The 27,998-nt window shown below is 42.0% G+C and overlaps 1 protein-coding gene across 1 annotated transcript in view; it reads left to right on the forward strand.

Annotated features, from left to right (window-relative positions):
• HYDIN (HYDIN axonemal central pair apparatus protein) overlaps positions 1–27,998 on the forward strand; it is a 421,862-nt gene that overhangs the window by 229,342 nt on the left and 164,522 nt on the right. The window contains exons 20-21 of the mRNA XM_069087496.1: positions 62–205; positions 2,637–2,950. Of these exons, the coding sequence (XP_068943597.1) occupies positions 62–205; positions 2,637–2,950 (458 nt within the window). The remainder of the gene's footprint in view (positions 1–61; positions 206–2,636; positions 2,951–27,998) is intronic.

The following is a 27,998-nucleotide window of genomic DNA, read 5'->3' on the forward strand; positions in this document are numbered from 1 at the left end:
AGAGAGCTGATGTGTTTGCCTACTCATTAATTTTGTTTGTTTTTTTTTCCCTTTGACACAGGAGCCTCAGAGTGAGTTGGAAGCAGAATTCAAGCCTCTCACCCTAAAGAACATCTCCTCTCTGCCGGTCCGGATGATACTGACCACCAAAGAGCCCTTTTACCTGTGTGATCTGGACTGCTCCCTTCTGTACCAGCCCTGTGGGGTGAGCAGACAGAGTGCTTACCTGATGGCAAGCACCACGGGGTTTACGGGGAAGTGACTCAGACCACTTTCATTCTTCAAACTCAACCCCTACTCAAATCCTTTTGCCATATGTATGAGAAGTGACCATTCATTTTTGAAACCTAGTGTGGCATAGAGGGACTCTAGGCAGTAAGTATATAGAGCGGAAATTACCTCTCATAAAAAAAAATCTAGCCCAGTCGACAGGATATTTACCTAAAAAACCTAGGGTTCTTTATGATGCTGTTTTCATTGCTGGCATGATTTAGTCATGTTGGACACATTATGCTCTGCAGGTACTGTGGTCCCTAAGAATTTTGTCTAAAATGTTGCCATGCCACATTTTCAGCAGTAAGACACAAAAGCTGGTTGTCGCCTGGCTTTGGGCTCAGGGTTAGTTAAAGGGAAGTTAGTCTGTAGGAAGTACTTATCGAACATTGATTGATTGATAGTCATTATCTGGGACTTTCATCAGATAATCAGTTTTACAACCCAGAACCATCTTGAGGTGGACCTTTAAATGACCCAGTTTTAAATGACTTAGCTCTGCCTTGCTCCAAAAGCAGCTTGATTAGTAAATGACTAAGTGATTTATTCAGTACTTACTGCAAAGCTCCTGGAGACACAAACCAAAAAGAGATACAGCCCCTGCTTTCTAGAGCTCACATTATAATTAGAGGATACAATAAGAAAAGTTGAGGTTCAACCATAGGGAGAATGGAAATGGCCTTTACATTTCTATGGCTGGGGCGGGGGGGGGGGGTGGCAAGGTCTAGGTGTCCATAGGATTCATTGGCAGATCACATGGCAGCCCCCAGAGGACAGAGAAGATGCATTGGCTGAGCTGATGGGGCCCAGCTCCCAGTGAGCCCAAGGGTAAAGAGGCCAGGTCAGTGCAAAGGTTCAATGGTCTCAGGGTTAGGCTGGAGCCAATTCTTAATAGCTAAAGAGCCAATTGTTAAATTTTCAGGGTCGGCAAATAGTTGCTACAAACCAGGGCTTGGGTTATTTTGTTTACTTTCAGGTAACTTAAAACTTTAAAGTGTTGGAAAGTCAGTTATTAGACATATTCCAGCATACCGACTGAGTATACCAAATCCATCTTTTACAAGAAGGATTGTGATTGGTGAATCCCTGTTCATCCAGTTGGTATCATGACATGTTTTGAAGGCTGGAAGTGTAGGGGATGTCCTGGAGAAGCCCTGCCCACACAGATGGGAAGGGGAGCAGGGGGCCTGCAGACTGGAATGAAGCAGAGGCTCTGACTTTCTTCCAAACCAGGAGGTGGGGAAAGGGCTCTGGTGGGGTAGGTCTAGAATCCAGCTGCAGGGGGGAGGGGAGACGGAGCTATTTAGTAGGAAGACTAGGGAAGAGGGAAGGTTCCTCTGGTACCTAGTGGAGTCTGAGTGTCAGATGGGCCACAATCAGTCAATGGACCTGCTCCTACCCTACTGCCTCTGAAGGATTTCTTGAGCAGAGATGCTGTGGGCTTCAGGTCATGGGAAAGTGGATCTAAGTAAAATCTAGGGGGTGGGATAGGGAGAGAGAAATCATCAGGTCCAGCCTTTCCTTTGGGAAGATTTTAGTGTGGACATTGGCATCCAGAAGAACATGAAGGATTTCAGTCAAATAAGATAAAGACCAAGTACTTTCTAAAGAAGTAACTAAATACCCCCAGAATATTGCTGAAAACCCATACCATGAAAACCAAGCTACAGACTTAGGATCATAAACATTAGCTAAGGACTCAGATGACCTAATCCATCCTTTGGGGGAATATTTCCCAAAGAGTTTTTATTGATCCTTTATTCAATCTGATTTTAAAAGTCTCTGTCAATTAACTTGTCCTCATTTTCATAGAACGGGAAATAGCCAGGTGGTATGTGCATAGAGAGTGCTGGACTAGAAATTGAGAAGACCAAAGTTCAAATCCTGCCTCAGAAGCTTGCTAGCTGGGTGACCCTGGGCAAATGATTTAACTTTTATTTGCCTCAATTTCCCCATCTGTAAAAAGGAGATAACAATAGCATCAAATTGCAGAGTTGTTTGTGAGGATCAAAAGAGTAAATGTGAAACAAATCTAAAAGTGCTATTAAAATTCAAACTATTACTATTATTATTATTACTTAGTGCTGTTATATTTATTTTTAGGTTTTTCCTTCCATCCTTGTCTCCTTTATTAATCTTACAACTCTTATTATAATCTCATTCCTTTAATTTCCCATGCCTATATTTCTTTATAGTAGGCTTTCTTTTTATATTGAAAAAATCAAATGCAAAACAGATGTAGTTGCATTAAACTTTTGCTGGTTAATGTTTGGTATGATGGGAAATAGTCTAAAGATTAGGCTGTTTTTCTTAAAGCATTAAAATGAATAGTATAAAAAGTGGCTGATGTTTGTCATACGCAGCCTTTGGAAATGGCAGTTGGAGCAGAGAAGAAACTGATGATCAAGTTTGACCCTTGTATCCGAACTGATTTAAACCAATGGGTAGCAGAAGAAGTCCTAGCCATCAAGTATTTGGAGCATCCGCAAGTGGACTACATGAGCCTAAGGGGAGAAGTGCATTTCCCTAATCTCACTTTTGAAACCATGGAAGTGGATTTCGGCTGCGTCCTGAATGACACAGAGGTGATTCGATACATCCAAATGGTCAACTGCAGCCCCCTGGTGGTGAAATTCCGATGGTCCTTCCTAGTGGATGACAATGAAAACCAGATAAGGTAGTGTCTCACCTGGCAAAGTCTGCTTCTTCCCCTTTTGCCTCTCTCCTTCTGTCTTCTGTTTCTTATTTGGGATTTGAGCCTGCGCATTGGTCCTTCTGTGAATCATTCCAGATCGGGACAGCTGATTCAATGGCATCTCTTTAAACAATTCAGTGGCATCCATGAGGGTCTGGGTGCAGCTATAAGGATTGTCTTTAGAAGGGTGCCCCTGATCCTACAGGGGGTTAGGAGAAATGTCTGTGCACATTTGGATAGCTCCACCAACAAGCTCATCAATCACTGTGAATGAATTCATCAGACTCAGGTGATTCTCACACATTCTTCATGTGGGAAGAGATCTCAGAGGTCATTAGGCTTACCATGCCTTATGGTACAGCATTGTTTGTTCACTATTCTCCCAATAATCCTACTGAGAGTTTCTTTGAGCCCCAATTCCAAATTTTAAGAACACAGTGTTGTTCAGTTGTTTTTAGTTGTATCTGACTCTTTGTGACCCCAGTTGGGATTTTCTTGGCAAAGATACTGGAGTGGTTCGCCATTTCCTTCTCCAACTCATTTGACAGATGAGAAAACTGAAGCAAAAGTGACTTGCCTAGGGTCACACCACTAGTAAGTATCTGAGGCCAGATATGAACTCAGGAAGACGAGTCTTCCTGATTCCAAGATTGGTGCCCTATCCACTGTGGCACCTGGTTTCCAGTAGGGAATAAATATTTGTATAGCAACAATATGTGCCAAGCACTGTGTTGAACACTTTTTACAAATTGTTACAACAGCCCTGTGATGTAAATGCTATTATCATGCCCATTTCATAGTTGAGAAAGGTGAAGTAACCAGAGGTTAAGAGACTTGCCTAGGGTCACATAGCTAGGAAGTGTCTGAGATCACATTTGAACTCAGGATTTCCTGGCTTCTGGCTTAGCACTCTACTGCCTCCTAGAGTAGATATATTAAATATAAGGTCCTTTGATTTTATGAAGAATAGGGTAGGGCAGAGTATGAGAGTACGGCAGAGAAAAATAGAACTCATGTTATCCGGTTTTTGAGCTGTCCATCTTATTAAATTAGATTTTGATTCAGTTAAAATCTAATCCTGAATTTCATTTTAATTCTGGAGATACTGCATTGGGAGTTAAAAAAAAAAAGTCTTCCATTTCAGACATTGCTGGGTAAAATTATTCATCTCCTCCTATGTTCACTGGGGTATTGGTGTTTCTGAATGTGTCTTTCTTTTCTTTAGGCAACTCAAAGGCAGAACCAGTTTTCAGATTTTAATTAGCCTGACCTTCATTTCAAATGCCCATCGTATCATGAAGGCGCTTCATACTCTCCTGACTTGTTAGCGCATCTATGTGATTCCCCATTTTATATCTGACAATCAGAGCCTGTTCTTCAGTTCTGTGCCTGTTAATGAAGCAATCATGTGTTCTCTCTAGAGTTTCCAGTGGGTACCTAATGACCATCCAAGGCCTTGCTTGGAGTGTGTAGCCAGCACTCACTGGAATCTCCCACACATCAGGATGCTCATTAAGTGACCCAGAGAAAACACGAGCAATGGACCATAGATGGTATTTGTTTGGCATTTAAATATTGTCAATATTTAACATTTTAAGTAATTGTGGGAAAGCAAGCCAATCTGACATAATGGGCATTACCCATCTTGTTCTGTGGAGTGATATTGATATAGCACAGCTTAATGAGTGTTTTCCAACTGGGGCCAAAGGACATTCTTTCTTTTTCTTTGGACACACAATTAAATAGTGACATTTAAAAACTGTGTTTGGCCAAAGCTACATTAAAACACCTAGCATGGCCTCCATTTGTGTCTGCATAAATTGATGTTGAGCTCTCCCCCTTCATTGTCTCCTTTTTTGATACTGAGTGCCATGGGGACATAGGGAGTTTGCACAGTGAGCAAATACAGAAACTTGGACAGGAGGAAGTCTCTCTTCAGAACCAAATGAAGGCTCTTCTGCAGCTGAGCCCAGTGCCCTGGCTCCTGTCACCAATTCTTCCATCTTGGCAGTGTTATCAACAGGCATTATCAGAAGCATTTGGGTTGTGTGTCTTGAAGGAGAAAAGTAAGTAAGCAATGGTCTCATTTTCTCCCACATTCAAGAGAAGAACTAGAGCACTGTATTTAATAAATTGGAAACAGAAATCCTAGGTTCTGTCTTCAACTCTGCCATTAACCATTAATGGGGCAGTGTAAGTGTTGAAGCCTGTTATCTGACATCCAGAGAGGAATTAAGAGTTCTTTGTCTTAATGCCTCTTTTCAGCATGGGAACATGTCAGTTGGTCTTCTATCTATGTCTTTGTAAACAGAAAAGGAGACCCCAGTCAGAGAAGAGTGTAATGAGCCCTGGGCATGTGAGAGTCAGGAGCCCTGGGCTTTAACCCCAATTCTGCTCCATGGTGGTTAGATAACCTCAGTTTCCTCATCTGCATATGGAAGGGCTTTCACTAGATTCTTTTTAATGGCTCTTCCAGCTCCAAAATTCTATGATTTCACGAGTAATGATAATAACCATAATAACAATATTGGTAGCATATTAGGTATTAATCATTGATTGATGATTCTACAATACTTTGACCATCCACCAGAGAATATATATAATAACTGTATATGAGTACATATATGAGAATAACTATATATGTGCATATTTATGAAAACTTAGTAAGTCATTCATGTGGGGTTTTTCCAATGTAAATAATCTTAATTCATCCAGTTTCTCTTCATAGGTCCTAATTTTCAACCCTTAAGTTAACTGAGGTAACTATGTGTGTTGTGGTAGGTGGAGGGCTAGATTCGAGTCCTGAGTTTGAATTCTGCCTCAAATACTTCTTTGTGTGCCTCTAGACAAGTTCCTTAACCTCTCTCAGCCTGTTTCCTTATCTATAAAATGAGAATAATAGTGTTTGTGAGGCTCAAATGCAATACCATGTGTCAGTCCTCAAAGTTCCTGTAAGTTGTTGTTCAGGTGTTTCAGTCATGTCTGACTCTGTGACCCCATCTGGGGTTTTCTTGGCAAAGGCACTGTAGGGGTTTGCCCTTTCCTTCTCCAGCTCATTTGACAGATGAGGAAACTGAGGCAAACAGGGTTACACGACTTGCCCAGGGTCACACAGCCATGTCTGAGGCCAGGTTTGAACTCAGGAAGACTCATCTTCCTGATTCCGAGCCCAGAGCTCTCTCCACTATGGCGCCACCTAGCAAGCTATTATCTTCATTGCTTTTCCCTGACTCCTTTCCAATCTTTGACTTCTGATTTCTCACACTTATGTAGTTAAGTTTTTGCTCACTACTGTCTCTCACAAAATTTCTTTTTAAACCTCACAAAATCCTATAAAGTAGATAAGGCATATCCATTTTACAGCAGAGGAAACAAGCATCATAGGACTCAAGTCATGGCTGAGGTCATGGACTCAGTATAGTGGGCAACCCCAAATAGACCTCAGTTCTCCTGACACCCATGCCAGACCACATGAACACTTTGGGGAGGAGGGGGCAGGAAAGTAGCAGGAAGGATTGGTTAATAAGCTGGTTTTATTTGAGTGTCTGCATGAATTCAATTCCAACAACAAACACTTATTAACCACCCACTATGTGCAAGGAATTCAAACATAAACTAAACCAATGGACCAATCCTTGCTCTCAAGCTTACATTCTTTTTTTAAATTTTATTTTTATTATTCTGATCTTAACACCAAATAAAACGAGCTTTTTGATATACAAAATAGAACAAGGAAAAAAAGGATTGCTCATGAAACTGAGACTCCCTCTTAAGTACAGCTTGTTTTTCCTTGAAAATAGGCAGTCTCTCCAACATATGACTTTCTGAGCTGTCCTGCTTTGTTGTTTCCTTCGGTTTCTTCTGTGCATTCATAGGTGCTTTAATTCCTTTCTTTGCTTTTTCTTTTTTTCTTGTCAGCCTAGAACTAAGCCCCTTTTCTTTCTCACCCCAGTGTCTCCATTAATAAGAGGAGGGAAAATATGGAAGGTCACACAAAACAAACTCCCACACTGACCACAATGAAAAACTAACCACACTAACTCTTAAGTTTTGGGACTCAGTTCTTGCATCCAATGAGGAAAATCAACATGGAATCAATATAATGGAAAGGTCCTCCATTAAAGTCATAGTCTAAATTCTCACTGCGGTATGGAGAGAATACAGGATTCTTGAAGGCTCTTGATTCTTGAATGGAGGGACAGCTGGTCCAAAGTATGGGACAGGAGATAGTGTCATGGATGAGAAATGGTAAGAAGGCCAGTTTGTCTGGGCCATAGAGTGTGGGAAGGAGAGTAATATAGAATGCTGGAAAGATAGGCTGGGGCCAGGCTGGAAAGGGCTTTAAATTCCAGAAGGCTTTCTGCCTGGTTCTATATGTAACAGGAAGCCATTGGAGTTTACTAAATAGGGGGAAGAGAGTGACGGCATCAGACCTGTACTTTAGGAAAATCACCATAGGAACTGTGTTAAGGATGGATCGGAGAGAGGAAGATTTGATGCAGAGAGATAAATTAGGAGGAGAGAGATAACAGATACCTGAACAAAGGCAGTTGTTGTATGGGGGGAAAGAAAGGGACAGATGGGAGCAATGTGGAGGTAGAAACAATAAGATTTAGCAACCAATCCAGTGACACGTCACCTTTGACTTCTGAGGGGTTCTGATTTAAGATGGCAGCGCCCACAGTCTACCAAAGGCAACACAAGCAAAGATGCCTTCATATTGAGCAAATTCATTGATTGCTAAGAAAATAAAAATAAATAAATAAATGAAATTTTAAAAGAATGTAAGCTTGAGAGCAGGGATTGGTCCACTGGTTTATTTTACATTGAGCGTCTTGCATGTGGCAGGTGGTTCATGAGTGTTTGTGGTTGGAACCGAATTCATGCAGATGCTCCAATAAAACCAGACTATTAACCAATTATAATTATCATCCCACAAAGACACATTTTTTTTGGTGAAAAAGGAATGACGTCCTTGCTGTTTTGACAGCCTCTTCTTCACTGTCAGATCAGGAGTCTTCTATTTATGTCAAACTGAAAGCTTCATGGAGACCTTGTCATTTTTAGGGGAGCCTACATTTCATAGGGAAGAAAAAGGTTCCTTGCACTTTAGTTAGGAAACACAAAATTCATGTGGGCAAAAGATCATTCTTATTAGATGCCTCTTCAGTAACATTGCCAGTCTTCCATTTCTAATTAGAATTTTCCTCGTCTTTTTAATTAGGAAAAGAGGTTTTTCCTTTTTACATTTCCTAATAGATTACTTGGTTGATAGTTTTATGTACTTGTCAGATTCTTTCTTGGAATAATATGTTAAAAACTTTGAAAGGCCCAAATAAGGAATGCTTTAAAAAACATAGTGATTATGATGATTTGTATACATGTTTATCACAGGCAACTATGATTCTGAATTAAAATTAAAATTAAATTATATTAAAAATAAGCATCTCCCTCATGGGGACCCATGAGTTTTCCCCCCACTTGTGGTCTTCGTTCTCCATTGCAAGACCAAAACAAGATCTCTGTATGAGGAGTTTGAAAAAGAGAGAGCCAGATAAAATGAAAGACTCCTTCCCAAGAATATTGCACTCAGATTGGAAAAGTAAAAAGTATATGTTGTGGGGTGACAGCAAGACGCATTTATGTTGACTGCATGTATACTGTCTGTGTAACCAAGGGACCGGGTAGAAATAAGTGCAGGTGTGAATGCCAATATAGATGCATCTTCACAGGAGTACATCCCATAAGTTGAGGAACAGCTGGACTGGTCATCTTGGTGTGAAAATAATCTCTGCAGAGGAATTACAGAGAGATCGTTCAGAACTTCCATCAGCCTTTCCTTTGAATAGGCCAGACTACCAATCCTGAATGTCAGTTGGGAAAGAAAATATCAGCTTGTGAGGGTGTCTGCATTTAGGGACTGGTTACTGAGAATCTGAGAGGAAGTCATACCTTAGTCATCAATAACAGTCTTACCATTATTTTTCCAAATAGGATTGTGTTATGTGGAAGAGAGAATTGCTTTGTTCAGCCCTAGAGGATGCAATTAGAAGTAATGGGCAGCAGTTGCAGAGGCCCATTTAAGCTGGATGTAAGGAAAAACTTCCTAATAGCTTCAGAGCTACCCAAAAGTGAAATCAGCCAGTGCAGGAGGGAATGGATTCCTTCTCAGTGGTGATCTTCAGGCAAATACTGAACAAACTCTTTGAGGGACCTTCGAGAAGGGGCTCTTGGGTAGGAAGGATTTGAGGCCTCTTCCAGCCCCTAGACACTGCAGGTTATTGCCTACACCATCTTGTTCCAGAATGCATGACATGGCCAGCTGTGGCCACCTTGAAAACTAAACTGTCATCCTATCTTTTAATGAAACACATTAGATTAAAGCCCTCCTATTTTAAGGCCTAATTGCAGTGTTCCTCCATCCAGAATGCTTTCCCTGATCTCCCCAGCTAAAAGCCATCCCTCCTACCACAGAACTCGCAGACGCATTTTGTACCTTCCTCATGACCTCGGTACCCTACGTAGCATAATCAAGACTTGTCTTGTGCATACAGATATGTCTAGAAAGCCGGCCATCCCCAGAGAAATCAAATGGCCTGGCTCTCACCAGGAGAAAAGTCTGTCTTTTCGTTCAGCACATCCTCACTGGACACCTGTGAGGAGAGCCCTGTGGAGCTGATTTTCACTGCTCAGGAATTTGCAGCCATGAAAGTCTGGGCTTGAGATCCTGAAGTGAGGCTCTGCATGACCTTTTTAGTGATAAATAACTTTATTGACTGTTTATGAAGGCCTGCTGATTTCTGCTTTGGGGAAATGTGCTTTGATATCCATCATGGCTCAGCAGAGGCCCTGACATTGATTTAGGAATTGTTGCTGTCTCTCTCACTTCTTATTCACCCAAGGAGAGGAGCTATCAAATGAAAACTTGTTGGCAGAATATGGCATTTATTCCCTTTTGCTCATTGACCCTCTCTGTGGTGCCGGTGAAGGTGACATTACCACCAAGAGCTCAGAGTTATGGCTCTGTACTTGCAGCTGGGCCCCAAACCCCACGAAAGGAGCAGGACCAACTTACCTCTCATACACAAAGCTCACAGCCAGTCTGACAAGCAGCCCCATCCATCTGTTCCAGACACACGCTGGCATTCTGTTGCTATCTGAGTTTTTAAATCCCCAATTCTGTATACCTGGCCCTTCCATTCTTCTCATAGCAGACCTGCCTGGTATCTCCATCCAAGCTCTGACATCATTTCTGTACAACTCTGTTCCAAATCCCTCATTGCAACCTGGAAACCATCTACCCCAACTTCCCCTGTGACTACTGTGTGTTCTGTCACTGGGCTGTCTCTTCATTTGTGAAGATCGGGGCTTTTATTTTTAATGGGCAGTACCACATTAGGTAACCAGATTACCCCTTCCAAGTACCTCCGCAAGAAGTCTCTGAGAGCCCTTCCAGCTCCTCGATCCTGATTAATGGACGCCTTGTCCCGGGTAATAAAGATGACACTGTAGCCATATCTGTTTTCCTGTTCTCTGATTTTTCTCACCCCGGGAATTAGTGTTTTTCAGCAATGAGTTCAGTATAGTATTTTGTCAACAGAATTTACCAGTCTTTAAAGTGGGAAAGGATGAGAAGAACTGCTCTTCTCCCCTCTGTTTAGGAGGACCTGAGACTCAGTCATTATTTCATACATTCTTTTAACAAAATTCAAGACCAGCATTATGTTATAGAGGGTATTTTTTTTTCCTTTTAAGAACTACTCCTGCAACTTTGGCAGCTTCCACTAGATAAATTAGTCGTATCAGTTAATGGTTGCATAGGCCCAGTGGATAGGTTCTTCCCTAAACTGGACAGCTAAACGATGGAATGAAACATGATCTAAATATATAAAAAGTGTGCCAAAAACCTCTGTACAATTTTAAGCTAATTATTAAAGCTTAGAATTACGCTAAGACTTCTGAGGCACCCCGTACTAAAGATGCAACTCATTAGCAAAATAACAGTATAAATTCTTTAACTAAACTTTAATCACCATCTTGGTTTTATAGATTCTCATAACACAAAGCAAGATTTTTTAATGCAATAACTTAATCGTGAGAGGTATTTTATTCACTAATCTCAAACTATTATCAATAACTACTTAACTAAACTTTAGTGTTCATTCTTACTCTCATCCAAGCTTTTACTTTCTATTAAATATAGCACTTCCAACTCTCCTTTTAATAACCTCCCAGCAAGTAGCTTGTAGCTTAAGTGTTAAGAGACCTTAGAATTTTCTCCTTCTGCTTGAATTAATTAACAGTTGCTCATAGAACAGCTTCCTCCCAAAGGTGCTTAGCTCTTGTTAATTAGCTAGTCTCTCTCTCCAGAAAGTGAGATTCTTTGCTAATTCTCAGGACAGACTTCAAATCACCTTTTCCCTATAGCTATTGCTCAATATTTCCTCCATCTTCTCAGAATTCAATTCAGTCAACATTTATTAAGATCCTACTATGCACCAGGCTTTGGGGGTACAAACAACAAAAAGAAAGACAGACCATGCCTTCAAGGAGCTTATAATCTAAGAAGAAAGGAAGCTAGAAAGGGAAGAGGGAAGGGAAACCCCAGAGGGCACCCAACCAGGAGTGTCTCCTCCCACCAGGCAGAGCTGCAGATGTAAAGGGGTCCAAATTCTGCCCTTTGGGAGGGATTTAGTGCTTCAGCCTCCAGACCTCCAGGCATAAGGCAAAGAAGGTGAAGGGAGTCAATATCGGAGGCTTCAGTTGGCAACATGGTGATGATGCTGGAGGGACGTATGAGCAGAGAAGACTGAGATAAGGGGGTGGGAAATGTCATCTTGTATTTGGTACATTGCAAAGAGGACTGGATTTGGATTGGGGGACTTAGGTTCAAATCTTGGCTGTTATTTAATGATACCATCCGTGGAAGTGAGCAGAGAATGCACTCCAGGTATGGGAGAGAGCCAGTAACATCAATAATACTAAGAATAATAATTCATGTCTCTGTGCCAGGCACTGTGCGAAGTTCTTTACAAGTATTATCTAATTTGAGCTTCACAACAACTCTGGGACACAGGAGCTTTTATTGTCCCCTTTTTACAGATGAGGAAATTGAGGCATACAGGGGAGGTGACTGGTCCAGGGTCATATGGCTAATAATTGTCTGATGGAAGATTTGAACTCAGATCTTTCTGGCACCAGGCCCAGTGCTCTATCCACTGAACCAATTGGTTCTACAAAGGCATTGTATTGTGATAGGGGTTGCTGACCTCAGGGAACAGCCAGTAATCTAGTAGGACTAGAAGTTAGAATGCATGAAGTAGAATAATATAAAATGAGCCTAAAATGGTAAATTGCAGTCTAATTATGGAGGGCTTTAAATACCAGTCTGAGGACTCTCAAAGGCAGCAGAAAGCCACTGAAGACTGGTTTTGGCCAAGCTAGGGCAGGAGGCATGGATGATGCAATCATGCCCATGCATCAGGGATATTATTTTGAAAATTATGTGAAAGAAGAATTGGAAAGGGGAGGAAGTAGAAGGAGGAACACCAATTAGGAGGTTATTACAGTAGTCTAGGCAAGAGATGACATGGGTCTGGACAAGGGAAATAGCAATATGGGTTCAGAGAAGAGGCTGATCCAGGTGATACTAGATATCATGAACATAGATTTATATGACCTAGAGTGCCTGGTTGAACATGGGAAGAATCAAAGATGATCAGGCACCTGGAACAACAGTGGTGCTTTCAACAGGAGTAGGGAAGCTTGGAGGAAGGGAAAGATTAGTGGAGGAGATAATGGGCTCTGTTTTAAACATATTGAGTTTGAGATGTTAATGGGATTTTTAATTAGAAACATCCAGCGGGCAGTTAGCAATGTGGGACCTGAATTCAGAAGATATATGAATTCAGGAGTCATCTACATAGAGGAGATAATTGAACACATGGGAGGAGATGAGATCACCAAGGGACAGAATGCATAAATTTCAATTCAATTTAATAGATATTTTGTTAATCACTTACTGTGTGTAAGGCACTATATTGAGTGCTGGGGAAACAGAGACAAAAGCAAACTAATTCCTTCCCTTCGAGGAGCAAAAAAAAAAAGTGGGGTCCAGGAAAGAACCTTGGGAATATCCACACTTAAGGAGTAGGAAATAGAGGATAATTCAGCAAAGGAGACCGAGGAGGAACAGTCAGACAGGTAGGAAGAGAACCAGAAGAGGCAGTGTCATGAAAGTCAATCAGTGAGGGATCCAAGATGGTGGAAGGATCAACATGGTTTGTAACTTCAGAGAGATTGAGTAGCATGAGGACTGAGAAAAGACCATTGGACTTAAGGTTTAAGATTGTTGGTAACCTTGGGGAGAGCCACTGCCCTCTAGTGGTGGGGCTCAAGTCATATTACAGAGAGTTCAGAAGTGAGCAGGATGTGGGGACATGGAAGCAGTTGGTGTAGACGTTAGTGTTGACATTGATGACATTAGTGCTTTAAAGTTTGCAAAGCACTTTTCATACTTTGTTTCATTTGATTCTCACACTAAACCTATAAGATAGGTACTGTATGTATACTCTATGGCTCAAACCCCTTTTGTATAAGACTCCTTATCGGTGGAGACTCAAGCCTGTGATGGGGGCAGTATTGGCTAGAGCTTTAGACAAGAGAGATCCTGGCTTTGATCCTAGCTCTGGCTTCTGGCTTTGAGAAGGATACATGGTCCCAGATTCTCTTCAGGTCATTGAGGGCAAGGAAAGACTCTGAGAAGAAGCTGGCAGCTCTTGGATGGGATGAGATGGAGTGGAACGCTCTCCCATTGGGAGTGAGATATCTCAGCTCAGGAAGAGAGAGTACCAGATCTCACTCAGGGTGATATTTCTAGTTTGGTCAACCAGGGAGAGGAACATGAATGAGTTGTTGGCTCCTCTGTATATCAGGTTCTTCCTAGTCTTTCTCCCCCTTCAAGGACCTGAAGAAAATCTAAGACCACAAATCTTTATCAAAGACAGAAAGATTTATTAGAGAAAGCCAAATTTCCATGAGGGTGACAGGAAAAAAATATAAGAAAAAGAGTTCTGGGACAATGATAGTATTGAGAGCACAGTGGAACAAGAGGGCACAAGACCAAGGGGGCAGAGGGCTAAGCTGGATAGGGGGAGACAGGAGGTTTGGTAATAGGGAAAAGGATTTTTTTTTACCTTGGCAGAACAGGAATTAGGAGAAGAGGATGGTGAAGTTTATAGCCATAAAATATGGGAAGTTCCAGATGATTGGGCCCAACCACTAGGGGCCCTTGATGATGGAGTTGGCATCTGTGATAGGGCAACCTGTTCTTTCTCTGAACACCAGAGAGATGGGGGTGGAGGCAGCAGGCATATCGGGCTGAACATCTGGATTGAAAAGTACCTGGTTATTGAGTCCCCAAGGTCCTGAATACACTCCCACTTGGTTCCAGTTCCTTTTCCCCAAATGGTAGAACACAAACCTGGAAGATAGTACACACATGCTCCTGGTGTCTGGGAGGTCATGTATATGAGGACCTGGGAGGTTCTTAGGACAAGAGCCCTAGTGTCTGAGGTCCTGGTCCTGAATGTGATTCTTGAGTCAAGAGAACTGATGTCTGAGGCCCTGGTTCTGAGTTGGGGTCTTGACAATTGAGGCCCTGGTCCTACATTGGGGTCCTAGCAATGATAAGCCTAATGTCTGAGTTCATGGTCCTGCACGGGGCTCCTCATCATGAAAGGCACAGTATCTCTTACTGGTTATTTGATAGTTACATGGGGCCAAAAGACTGTTTTTTTCCCTTATTTCAGGGATGCCAGGAGAAGTAGGTAATTGTTCCACACACAGCCATAGGTACCATCATGAGGAGTCCTTAGAACCTTGTATCAGAGAGAAGTTGAAGGTCCTAACCTCCCAGGTCTAGAAATAGAGGAGGAAATAGGTACTGGAGCGAGGATCTTAGTATTAGTGGTGGGGCTCAATCATCTGAGCCCTGGTAGCCACGGAGGGGCTGAGGCATATTCTGGGGACCCAGGACAACGTGGGCTCTGCCCCTGCTCATGGCAGCAGGTTCTAGAATAAAGAAGCCTCCAAATCTAGTCTCTCATAGGGGTCAGAGCTGAGGTTCTAACTCTCATTGGTCAAGTGAGCAGACCCTGGGGTCATGAGCGCCATACATTTAATTCCATTTAATTTTTGAATATTTTCCTAAGAACAAATTCCCTCTTGGACAAAGGCCAGGAAAATTCAGTCTTGTAGTTCTTATTCAGGGTATGTATCAAAGTGGCACAGTGGATAGAGTGCTGGGTCTGGAGTCAGGAAGACTCATCTCTGTGAATTCAAATCTGGCCTCAGATACTTACCAGCTCTGTGACCCTGGCCAAGTCACTTCACCCTGTTTGCCTCAGTTTCCTCGTCTCCTAAAATGAACTGGTGAAGGAAATGGCTAACCACTCCAGTATCTCTGCCAAGAAAACCCCAGTTGGGGTAATGGAGAGTTGGTCATGACTGAAACAGCTGAGCAAAAAGTTCTTATTCAGGAGGAAGCTGCCAGTTGTAAAGTCTTCATGATAATACTTATAAGTGACATTTGTAGGAGTTTCTAAGGTTTACAAAGCTCTTTTCCTCATCCCCATTTTACAAACGAGAATACTGAGGCATCAGGGCTAATGGCCTAGACCAGGCTGTAGCCTGGGGCTTGTGAGGCCACTGCTCTTTCCATTATACCAGACACTATTAAAGATCCGAGTCCCATCCACAGCCAAGGTCAGGGAGACTCTAACATCTAGAGCAGAATCCACAGTCCTGGGGAATCAGGAAAGATCACATGGTATTCATGAGACAATAGGTTGCTATGGGAACCTGTCAGAATTACAGCTCCCAGGGAAGAACACAGGACCTGTTTGAAGAGGTGATGAGTAACCACTTGGTAGTATATAAGTACCAAAGACCTCTCGTTGGCCCAGGACATCCCTCAACCACCTTCCAGTTCCAAGTATTTACACTATCTACAAAATAAAGTCTTTTCACATTCATGCCTATGCTATCCTAATAGTCCCAGACGGGCCATTCATTTCCTCTACCAGTGGAAATTTTACTGAATGTTATTTTATTCTGTAAGAAATACTGTGCTGTATGCTGGGTGTGTAATACCAAAAGAAACCAGATTATCTGTCTCTGGGATCGCTCAAGGGAGGAAAAGTGAAGGAGAGCACCTGGTCTGGGGAGCCAACAAGATGTTGTCCACTTCATAGTCTTGCATTGCTTTCCAGGCTGCTTTTTTCAAGAAGGTTTCTTTTCCTCACCAATGCAAAAGCAAAAAAAAACAATCTCAATGATTAGAGATTAGAGAAGACAAAGATCCACGAATAGCCATACTTTACCTTTGGAGCACCAAAGACTTGGAGTGGTTTGGTTTTGTTTTGTTTTTACTGAGCCTCCAAGTGGCTACCTATTGTTTATAGAATAAAACATAAACTTTTGGGGCCAGCCTGTGAATCCTTTCATGATCTGACCACACAAACTCTCTTTCTTGCCCTTTTCCACTGGAATACACTCACTGCTGCCATGTCCTTACCTTCTTCCCCTTTCTTCATCAAACTGACTTCCCTTCCTGGTACACTCTCCTCCTTTCCTTCTTTTCCTTCAAGGCTCAGCTCAGATGCCTCATCCTCTCTGGAGCCATCCCAGAAGGGTTCTATCCCCACCTCAAAGGTTCCTAGAGTACATTCTCTGGCTCTGGTTTGCTTTCATGAAGTCCTCTGATGAACTGAATTGTGTTGTGTTTTGTTGTCACCAAGATATATCTCTCTACCTTCCAAAGGAATATGTAATCTCCTCACAAACAGGGACGACGTTACTATTCATTGCCTTGCCCATAGCAGATACTTAATAAATGGTTATTTAATTGAATTGTATTTATCACACCAAAGCTAAATTATGGAATGTAGAATAAGAAGTAGCCTACATTTACATCACAGTCATAAGAGTTCAACTCTAAAGAGGAAATTGTCCCTTTCTCATAATACTGGAGGCTTTGTGGAAGTATGTTTTGAATAAATCCTTAGTTACCCATAACAATAGCTTCCACTTTCTTCCATTGCACAGTGATTCCCTTGTGTTAATTTAGGAACTTCTAAAAGGAGTCAAGAAATAGTTAGGATGGCAATGAGACCTTGTGTTGTTCTCAGGGCTCTTTGCCATGAGGTAGGGAAGGCAGCTAAATGTCCTTCCACCAATTCGATCCAGGCTCTAGGAAAGCTAGGGTAAAATGTCTTGAGATCAGCCCTGAACATTTTATCTTCAAGCGCATTTTAATGAATCTGTCTGAGATATGAGGCCCCTATGATTTGAGTTAGTCAAGGAAATTGTCCACACTCATGATGCCCAGACAAAATTTCCAAGGGAAGTTAGTTCATGTTTCCTTTCATTACCTTTTCCTTCTGCCTGGTCTTTTTGTTTCAATGCGTAAGTCAGAGATTGTCCTACTTCACTGGGATTCAGACATTTTTCTTTTCCTCTTCATAACCTATACTTTATGCCCTTCATTTGGGGCCAATTCTCTATATGGCTAATCAAAAATAATACAAAATTAGGTATTAGCTCAGGGCAGAATTTTATTTTTCCCTTTTCTGTATTCAGAAGTTAGTAGATTTGTACAACCTCTCTTGCCATACCCATTCTTGAGGGTTGGCCCCAGAGCTCACATCTTGGACATAAGAGTCAAGAGGCCCAGGATATGATCCTACATGTTTTATTGATTCATTATGTGTGTGATGTTCCACAATCACCTCTCAGTGCCTCCCTGTCCCAAATCAAGGGATAGATCCCCTACAGAGTGGATGGAGTTCTGGCCTTATAGTCACAAAGGCCCATCTCGGTGCTTCTCCAGCCTCTGACCCTCTCTGTATGGCCCTGAGCTGATCAACTCCTGTGCCTACTACCTCTCTGCCCCTTGGGAGACTAAGCCATGACTAGCTTGTGATCTGCATTATTTTCTAGCACAGTGCATAAAATGTACATAAAATCACCCATGCTTCACAAGTTTACAACACAGGTGTTGCAAAAACAGGTTTCAGAAAAATGCTCCAAATTCTTTGGACAAAGGCCCTGTCACTCTGCAGGTCCTTGCCATGGCTTCTGAAATTACACTCAGCTGGATTTATGGGCCAACAAGACACAACATAGAACAGGAATCTTTATTTCTCCTTCTGATTCCTAACCACTGAAGGGTATTCATTCATTCCACATTCATTGCTTGAGCCTCTATGTGACGACTCTCCTGGACAATCTGGAAGGTGTATTTTTAAAAATATATTTTAAAAAGTCCCTACTATGAAGTAATTTGTAGCATAGTTAAGAAAACAAAACCTGAAATAGGAAATAGGCCTCCTACATTGACCCCCTTATACTTTCCAGCTCTGGAGCGCCATGCTTACTTTTCCCACATTTAGTGTGGGATGTTTAGGGTAATCAGTCACACAGCTCACCTCAGCACCTACGTTCCCAGCCACCCTTGGTTGCTGAGCAATGCAAGAGACATATAAATCCAACAGCAAAAGTACTTAAGACCTGAGTCACACAAATAATAGGAAAGTCGTTTAAAAAGTGAAAACATGCTCTGTGCCCATACACAGATGGGGTCAATCACATCTATCTCCCCATATACAAGCTGGAGATGAGAGTCTTTGGGAGGGAAACTTAGGAAGAGATGGGGAGACTTATTCCCAGAGGATTCTTGCCTTAAAGCTCTTATAACCTGGATTCCGCTAACCCTGTCAGGTCCCAGGATCCCTTTGTGATGTGATACATAGAGGGCTCTGGGCAGCTAGGTAATTCAGTGGACAGAGTGCTGGATCTGAAGTCAGGAAAACCTGAGTTCAAGTCTGGCCTCAGACACTTACTAGCTGTGTGTCCCTGGGCAAGTCACTTAACTCTGTTTGCCTCAGTTTCCTCATCTGTATAATGAGCTGGAACAGAAAATGACAAAACATTCCATTATCTCTGCCAAGAAAACCCCAAATGGGGTCACAGAGAGTCAGACATGACTCAACAGCAATAACTGGTCAGTGTTTACTTGTAATTCAGAGACACCCCATATTCCTTAGATAAATGTTTGTGGTTGAACCCCTGCTTGGACTATTTCATTTCAGAGTTTGGTTTTCCAAGGCTTTTTTTTTCCTGCCATGTCATTTAAGTTGAGAAAGATTCCTCATTAGCTGATTCTCATAGATGCAATCTCAGTGGGAGGCATCACCCCTTCAAGGCAGCTATGCAAAAACAGCTTATTTCAAGGGGCGGGGGGAGAAGGTAAGGGTAGCTATCGGTCCATGAAATGTACCAGTGTTTGAATATCACCCCTTTGTTCATTTACTGATCTAATGCTTTAAAAGAATACATTTGACTTCATGCCATGTTTATGTTAATTAAACCATACACACACATGTATACACTCACACCTCAAAAGCCCCATCAACTGAGTGCTCAACATAAAAAGAAAGATGAGTCAAAAGAGCATCAGATTTTCCAAAGATCTCTAAAAAGCTTTGAAATTGATTATGAGAGATTTCAGACACTGGCTGTCTTGGCAGCCTTTCTGAAACAGCAGGGCTGTGGAGACACCTTCTGGGGCTTCAAAAGAACTAGCCAGCTCTCAGGGAACTACTAAAAGGAGAGATTCATCACAGAAAGAAGTGTTGGGCCACATTTCTTTAGACGTCTCTAAGGCAGACAGCATCTGATTCAGAGACAGAACTTTGCTGTAGGAGGATGAAGACCTAGGTAAAATCTCCAAGCAATCTGAATTCCTGAGTGAGACTGAAATAGATCTTCACCCTCTAAGTTAGAACAACTAACTGTTGGTCACTTTCACTTCATTCCAACAGAGATCTTAGATAGAGCTGGTTTCATTTTATTTATATTTATGATCTCTTTTGTCCCTGTAGATTATGATACAAAGTTACCCTGAAGAATAACTCTTGCCTACATCCCGAAAGGGTTTAGAGTCAGAACCCACCTATCTCTGCATAGCACATCTGACCATCATCCTTATCACCAAATGCAATTTTGCTAGAGCTCTTATGGACAGATAATTGTTTGTGGCTGAACCCCTGCTTCAACTATTTCATTTCAGAGCTTGGTTTTCCAGGACATTTTTTTTTACCATGTTGTAGATCATGAGAAAGATTCATCATTAGCTGACTCTTGTCAGTGGGAGGCATGCCGAAGCTTTGGCTTTAGAGTCCTCTAGGCTCCACAGCCTATATGAGCCACACTGAGATGCCTTTTGTGTTCCCTGTGCTCCAAATGACTCAGGTCCCAGTTATCCTTTCTATGATTTTATCCCCGCCCCCACCCATTCCTGCCTTGGCAGCAGTTAACATTTGGAAGCATTCTGGTCCATTTGGACGCTTTCTGGTGCATTTGAATATCAGAGGCTGAACAGCAAGGTGTTTTCCATAATGGGTGTTTGTCTCTACTTCCCTTCCTTTCTGATTTGACAAAGCTAGAATTCTGAGGGCATGGAAGGCAGAGAGCCAGCCCCATCTGTTCCAGCCAGCCATTTGTCTGATGATGTGGGAGGATCCCATTTGTGGAAGACTACAGATTCAAGGCCAGGATGATCAATGTGGAAATGTGTCTGTGGGCTTTGCACATGTGCTCACAGGCTCAGTGATAGACACATTTTTAAAAGAATTTGAAGTAATGATAATAATTCTGTTTCCCATAGAATGAGGAGCCAATTTTCTGTGTAATCTGGAGCAAGTTTGCCTTGTGTGGAGGCCAAGGAAATAAAAGGTTAAAAGAATAAAATACAGGGAAGTCAGATGACTGAAAACAAGAGTATAAGAATCACTAGTAAATGTGAAGATGCCAAAAAGAGAAGGAAATTGTTTAGGGGCCATCCCTGCCGGTTTATGAATCAGGAATGATGGAAATATTAGGCTGACTGTTAGGAGTTCCATTATACTGTGGGAAATGGCACTCATTCAACATTTACATAATGAGAGAATATACTAGTATTCTGCGTGGTGGGAAAGTAACTTCCTATGTGGGAGGTAATAGTAATGATAGCTAACATGTCTATAGCACTCACTGAATGCCAGGCACTATGCCAAGCACTTTACACACATTATCTCAATTAATCCTCCCAACAGCCTAGGAAGGAGAAGCTATTATTATCCCCATTTTATAGATGAGGAAAGTGATGAAACAGAATCAATGACTGGCCCAAGGTCTCACAGCTAGTAGATGTCTGAGGCCAGATTTGAGCTTGGGTATTCCTAGCTCAAACTTACAACTTGTGCATTAATAATAATTGCACTTATTGTATAAAATAATATATAATAATTTGTCATAGTAATTACAGTAGCCAAACACTTTATAAATATTATCTTTTTTTTGATCCTCACAACAACCCTAAGAGGTCAGTGCCATTATTATCCCCATTTTACAAATGAGGAAACAGGTTGAGAGGGGTTAAATGGTTGCCTCAGGTCCCAGAGTTAAAGTCTCTGAGACAGAATTTGAACTCGAATCTTCAAGTCTTGTATTCTTACCCACTGTGCCACCTAGCTGCTCTCTTTCTACCTGTTTGAAATGGAATGACCCAAGCTCAACCATGCTCATAATGGTGATAGAAGAGGGAATTTTCCATCTTTAATATCAGTGATTTACAAAGATAAAGGCCACTTGAGCCACAGCACTTACTATGACAGTTTCTCTTGTCTTTCAAGTGGAAAATTCCTTTTAAGAAATGCATCTTTACAGGGTGGCCAGGTAGCACAGCGAGTAAGAGCACCAGCCCCAGAGTCAGGATGACCTGGGATCGAATCCAGGCTCAGACACTTAGCACCACACCCAGAAATAACTGGCCATGTAACCTTGAGCAAATTACTTAACCCCAATTGCTTAGGGGAGGCCAGGTGGCTCAGTGAGTAAGAGCACCGGCTCCAGCGTCAGGATGACCTGGGATCGAATCTGGACTCAGATACTTAGAACCACACCCAGAAATAACTGGCCGTGTAAACATGAGCAAGTTACTTAACCCCAATTGCTTAATAAAAAAAAAAGAAAAGAAAAAGAAATTCATCTTTAGCCTTTAGGAAGGAAACTGAATGAACAGATGCCCACTGAGACATTCATAATTCACAAAACACATCCACAGGTATTGCTTCATTTGAGCTTCATAACAATGCTATGAAAATTGGTTATTACAATTATATGTATTTATATGTAAGATATCTATTATATGTATAATTGTATTATTTGCATGTAATCTAGGTATAGGTTATATGTATTAATATGTAATATATTATTACATATAATTATATACACATATATAATTATCATAATAGGATTGTATTATCCACATTTGATAGATAAGACACCAGAAGCTAAGAGAAATTAGAGGATTTGTCCAATAATACTTAGATGGTGAATGGCAGAGCTGGATCTAGAGCCCAGGTCTGCCAAGGCCCTGGTGTGGCACCCTTCTGCCATGCTGCCTTGTACTGAATACCACCTAATCTACTCACTCCATAAGGCCCTGCTGAAGTCCTGTCACTTCTGGGGGGCTTTCTAATTGGCCCAGTGTAGACATTCTTCTTCCTCTTCTCTGAACTGGTCAAGCATATTGTCTTTCTGCCGTATAATGCACCTACTATTCTAAATTGTTACTTAATTTTACTCTCTTCCTCAACTAAATTGTAGTCTATCATTAAGCATGTATTAAGCACTTACTGTGTACCAGGCATTCATTGCGCTAAGAACCAGGGATACAAAAAGAGGCAAAAGTCAGTCCCTGCCCTCAGGGAGCTTACAATCAAACAGGAGAGGCAATGTGCAAACAAATATATACCAAGTGAGCCCTCTACGGGATAGATGGGAAATCATTAACAGAGGGAAGGCGCTGGATTGAAGAAGGGTTGGGAAGCTCCAGGAGTCAAGACACGTGCCATATCTCTCTTGTATCTCTCTCATTGCCTACTTAGCACAGGGCTCTGCACTTGGTGGGCATCAAACAGATTCTTGTCAAACGCATGGCTTAGGAAGTTGGGTTGCTTACCATTCATTCATTCATTCATTCACGCATGCATTTATTCACCAGTCATGTGATAAGTGCCTCTGATAAATAAGATAGTCCCACCCTCAGAGAGCTTACATTCTAGTGGATGAGATAATACAAGTACCTAATAATAATAACTGGCATAATAATACCATGAAATAATAACCCAAGACCCAGCGTTTACACATAAAAGGTTTGCAAAGCACTCTGGATTTGTGATCTCATTTGATTCTCTCTATTCTGTGAGGAAGGAGCTATGATTATTCCCATTTTACAGATGAGGGCACTGAGACTGAGGGCGGTTTAGTGACTTGCCAGGGTCACATAGTTAGGTAAATGTCCAAGGCGGAATTTGAACCCACATCTTCCTGACCCTTAGCTCCTGGGACCATCTAGCTGCCAAATGAGTACAACAGAATGATCAGTAAGAGAATGAGGGGAGTTCTGTGTCCTGAGACCTCCTCTGGCAGAAAGTGGGGAAGGGGGATTGTGAGAGACGTGTTAACACAGTGTGACCACAGCTATTTCGATCACCTTAGATGGTATTCTACCACTTTGGTAGCTGTCTCTCCACGGTGCAGAAACCAGAACAGTAAATGTATCTAATAAAAACCAAAGATATTAACCCAAACACAAACGTCCTTTTCTGTCCATTTTAGCACCACAGTGTTTCTAATGAACAGAAAAGCAAAGGAAATAAATGTGTTTAAATTTTTTAATGTGAAGCACAGAGGATTGTATTGATCGTAAGCACCCAAGAGTCAAAAATCTAACAGGAGAGGGGAAATTGCCTCGCCCAAATCAGGGCTGGTAATAAACCGTGGTAATCAGCTTCCACCTTGGCTCTCTCAGCTGAGCCAAAGGGATTCTTCATCTCTTCCCTCTCTAATGGCCCTGATGTTTTTGTTGTTGTTGAATAGCTTGGGCATCTGAGCATTATTGATTTTTCTTATTAGCAGCTCGATTTCCTTTTAAAAATAACTGAATCGAGTCCAGGTTGGGTCAGCACAATGTGAAAATAATCATCTGGACCCTAGGAATAGCATGAAACCTGATCCAAATAACTGCTGACATTATACTTTTTTTAATGACTTTTCAGTTTTGGTCCTGATTGTGTCCTTTTGACAGCATCATTGTTTTCTGACAACTTCACAGGATTTTACCAAACACCAGGTAGAGCCACCTGCTGATCATTCTGGACAGTGTGTAGCAAACACCTCCATAGGCCAAGACCTGGCAAAATCACAGAGTTAGCAAAGTTTGTCTTTAATGCTCCTCCCTTTCCTTTCCTCAGTTTTCTCTGCTTCCCTCATTTTCCCTCTCCTTTGCCCCTTGACTTGCTGTCCAGGAAAGAAATCTTTTAGAGTGTACATGATTCTCCTACTCAAGGTATTTGCATTTTAAAGGAGCTTTGTCCATGGAGGAGGTCATTTTGTTGATTCACATGTAGCCTGGGATTTCACTCTATTGGGATGAAACTCTCTTCTGCCAATGTAAAGCTGTAACTAGTGGTCTTAGAGAGTAGCCCAGGGCATAGGGAGTCCCACAGCCAGTAAGTGTCATGGACAGGTCTTCTGATTCCATGACTGGCTCTCTATCCCACTGACTTACAGGAGGCCATACTTCATTTAACTCAACAGCTCAAAGAACATTTATGCCATGGTCTCTGCCCTAATCAAGAAGGGTGAGATCTCCTGGAAGAGACAGTGGTTTACACAGAGGACACGCTACTGCAAGATAGAGTGTGATGTGTGCCCTAAGAGAGGGAGCTTTGGGGTTCAGAAGAGGACCTGGGCTAGTAGCAGCCTGGCTTCAGTCTCAGCACTGCTGCTTACAATCAAGGGACCTCTCTGCTCTGTGCTTCAGTTTCTCCATCTGAAGGATTAGAGGGCTAGACGAGATGATCTCCAAGTGTCCTTCATGCCCTACCCCTAGCAATGGCTCCTAACTCAGGTGATGAGGAAAGGAAAGGACGCAGACATCATCTTATTCAATACTGTGACTTTACAGATCTAAAGAGTTTGAATGCCTTGCCCATGGCCACCCAGGCAATAAATAAGGCAGCGAGGTTAGATCCATGTGGAGCCCTTGTTCCTAAAGTGAAAACCCAGCATTCTTTTCCTTAGCCACCTTCACTCTCTAATGCTTATGAGGTTAATAAGGGCAGCCTCACCCCTCACCTCCAGCCACAAGCCTCAAGGGCACTCACTTCAGTACTGTTCCTGTTTCCTGTGTTCTTAAAAGTGTTGTTTTTCCACTGGTCATGAGTGGCATCATGGATTTGCTTTGCAAACACCTCCAACTGTGTTCTTTTTTGACCTTTTGTCCCAGAAGTCTGGGACTTCTGAAAGAGAGAGGCCGTTATTACCGAGGCTCTGAGATCCATGGTCTTATGGCATCACTTCAGGCCTCTCTGCTACCCTAGGGGGGATTTAATAAGTGATTGTGGCTTTCTCCCTTTTGCCAGTTCCCTGGCTATAGTGATAACCTCCAAATAATTATCAGAACCAGCTCTGGAACCACCTCCTGTGTCTTCTATGACAGTGTGTTCCAAGTCAAAGGGTTATTTATAGTAGATGTGTCTAGTGGGGGAAAAGGGCAAATTCCATTGCTGAAGACAAGAAGGGCCTCTGCATGTTTCACAAGACCATTCTGGGAGGCTTTGAGTCAGGTCAGTCCCTCTTGCCTGCCTCTACTTCCCCAACATCCTTATAAGCCATCAGCCTTTGTTCAGTGTCTCTTCCTTTCACTCTCCCATAACACACTCTACAGTCTCTACTGAGAGGGGAGGCAGCTGGAGTGCAGCAGATAGAAGTTGGGTCTGGCGTCAGGAAGACTTGAGTTCAAATCTGACCTCAGACATTGTAATGCGAATGTAAATTTTAAAGATCTTCCCTGCCCCTAGGCTAAAGTGCACCTGAAGCCTGGGGTGGGAGGCTTGTTTTTCAGTAGATACTTCTTGATTGGCCAGTGAGTCAATAAGGTTGTTACATTCTCTGAGCCAGGAAAGGCTATATAAGCCCTGATGTGTAGCTTTGTTTTGGGACTTACTTTGAGAAGTGTTCTGTGATTTGATCTGAATTCTGGGAAGCCGTTGTTGAGAGTCCCCCGGCTTTGAAAAACCCAGATGTGGAAACCCAGATGTTGACTGGGTATGGATGTAATGGTTGGACAGTTTGGAAAGCTGTCTACTTGATCTGTTAATGTCTTGATAATTCTGTCTGTATATTTTGAAGTTTGGGTGCTGACCTTTTTCCCCTGAACAAGGTAAACGATATATGTCTGACTGATTAAAGTAAGCTTGTTAACCCATTTTGAGTTGCTTTCCTTTAACAAAGCAGATCCAAGAACCTCTATGGGTAGCAAACCCTGAGGACGCGCTTGGGGTGCTTGCTGCTACAGACATTTACTAGCAATGTGGCCCTGGGCAAGTCATTTAACCAGTTTGCCTCAGTTTCCTCAACTGTAAAATGGGGATAATAATAACACCTACTTTGTGGAGGTGTTGTGAAAATCACAACTCCCCCTCTATAAAACTTCCTTTGATCCCCCCACTTCTCACTGCACTCATTTCACACTTAAATTCTCTGATGCACCAATCATATATCAGGTTATATCTTAGCTATTTGTCAATATGGGCTAGCCCCTTGCTAGACTGCAATCTCGGCAAGGATAATGGAATTGTTCTGTTTGTCTTTGTCAGGCACCAATTTCCATTGTTGAATTCCATTGGTGAAAGTCCCCTCATTTCATATGAATGCCAGCAAGCACATCCTAAATTCACACAGGGACAATCCTCATAGTTTGTTTTTAATAGATGAGAGAGTTGGCAAAGAGGTTGGGAGTGAGTCATGTTCTCTTGGTCATCTTTTTCAGTATTTATAACATTGGATATTTTTTTACATGGCTTTGATATCTTCTCCTTTAGAAACACATACATATGTAAATATGTGTAGATAGATAGATGATAGAGATAGATAAATAATAGATGATAGAGCTGAATAGAGAATAGATTAGACAGACAGACAGACAAATAGACAGACAAGAATAGGCAGACAGATAACTAGAAATAGACAGATAGGTAGACAAATAGCTAGAGATAGCTAGACAAGAAGCAAGGCAGACAAGCAAGTAGATAGATAGAGGGATGGACGGACGGAAGGACGGACAGACAGACAGACAGACAGATAGATAGATAGATAGATAGATAGATAGATGATAGATAGAATAGTTCTATCTGACCATTTTTCCCATTCTCTTTAATGACATTTTCATCTCCTTGATAAGCATGTCAGAGACTGTAATGTAAGGGTCCAAGTGTGATGGTTCCATTATCCTTGATGGAGAAAGATGGGGAAAATAGGAGAAAGGTATGTTTATTGTTTATTGATTGTGAAAAGATTTGATTCAGAGCAAAACACTACTTACCTTATAGACTCTTTTGTAACCAGGTGTCTCCCATCCATACATTCATACACTGTGAGGGTGCATAAATGTAACAGATCATTCAAGTTTCCTTAGAAGATGTAATGATAGCAATAGCCCTTTTCAGGGTAATCTGATAGTATCCTCAGGTGAGGCATAAAACAGGGAGGCAGCTGCTTGCCAAGGGGGAGGGAGAAGGTGCAGTGCAGAGGGCAGGTGGAGGAGAAATTCCTTGGTAATGGTAAAGTCCTCCACAGTCTCCTATTTGTGGAGCATTAAGATACTGAGGTGAGTCCCAAGACATTGCAGAGACTCCTAAGAGGGCTCTATAATCACTCAAAGGAGCTTGACCTGTCTATCCACACAGGAAAGGCCAAGTGGATGAAGACTGTTTATTACCCAAATTTTACCATGCATGCATTTTGATGCATTTCAATAGGACATCCTATTGAACTTGAGTGTGTATCAGGAAGAGACAGTACTGCCAGACAGTAAGCTGGGTCCAGAGTTGAAAAGGAGAAAGGTGAACTGGATTGCTGT

This window comes from Petaurus breviceps, unplaced genomic scaffold, assembly GCF_028583685.1.
Source record: "Petaurus breviceps papuanus isolate PSGF00001 unplaced genomic scaffold, PetGlider_PUasm1.0 182, whole genome shotgun sequence".
NCBI classification, from domain to species: Eukaryota; Metazoa; Chordata; class Mammalia; order Diprotodontia; family Petauridae; genus Petaurus; species Petaurus breviceps.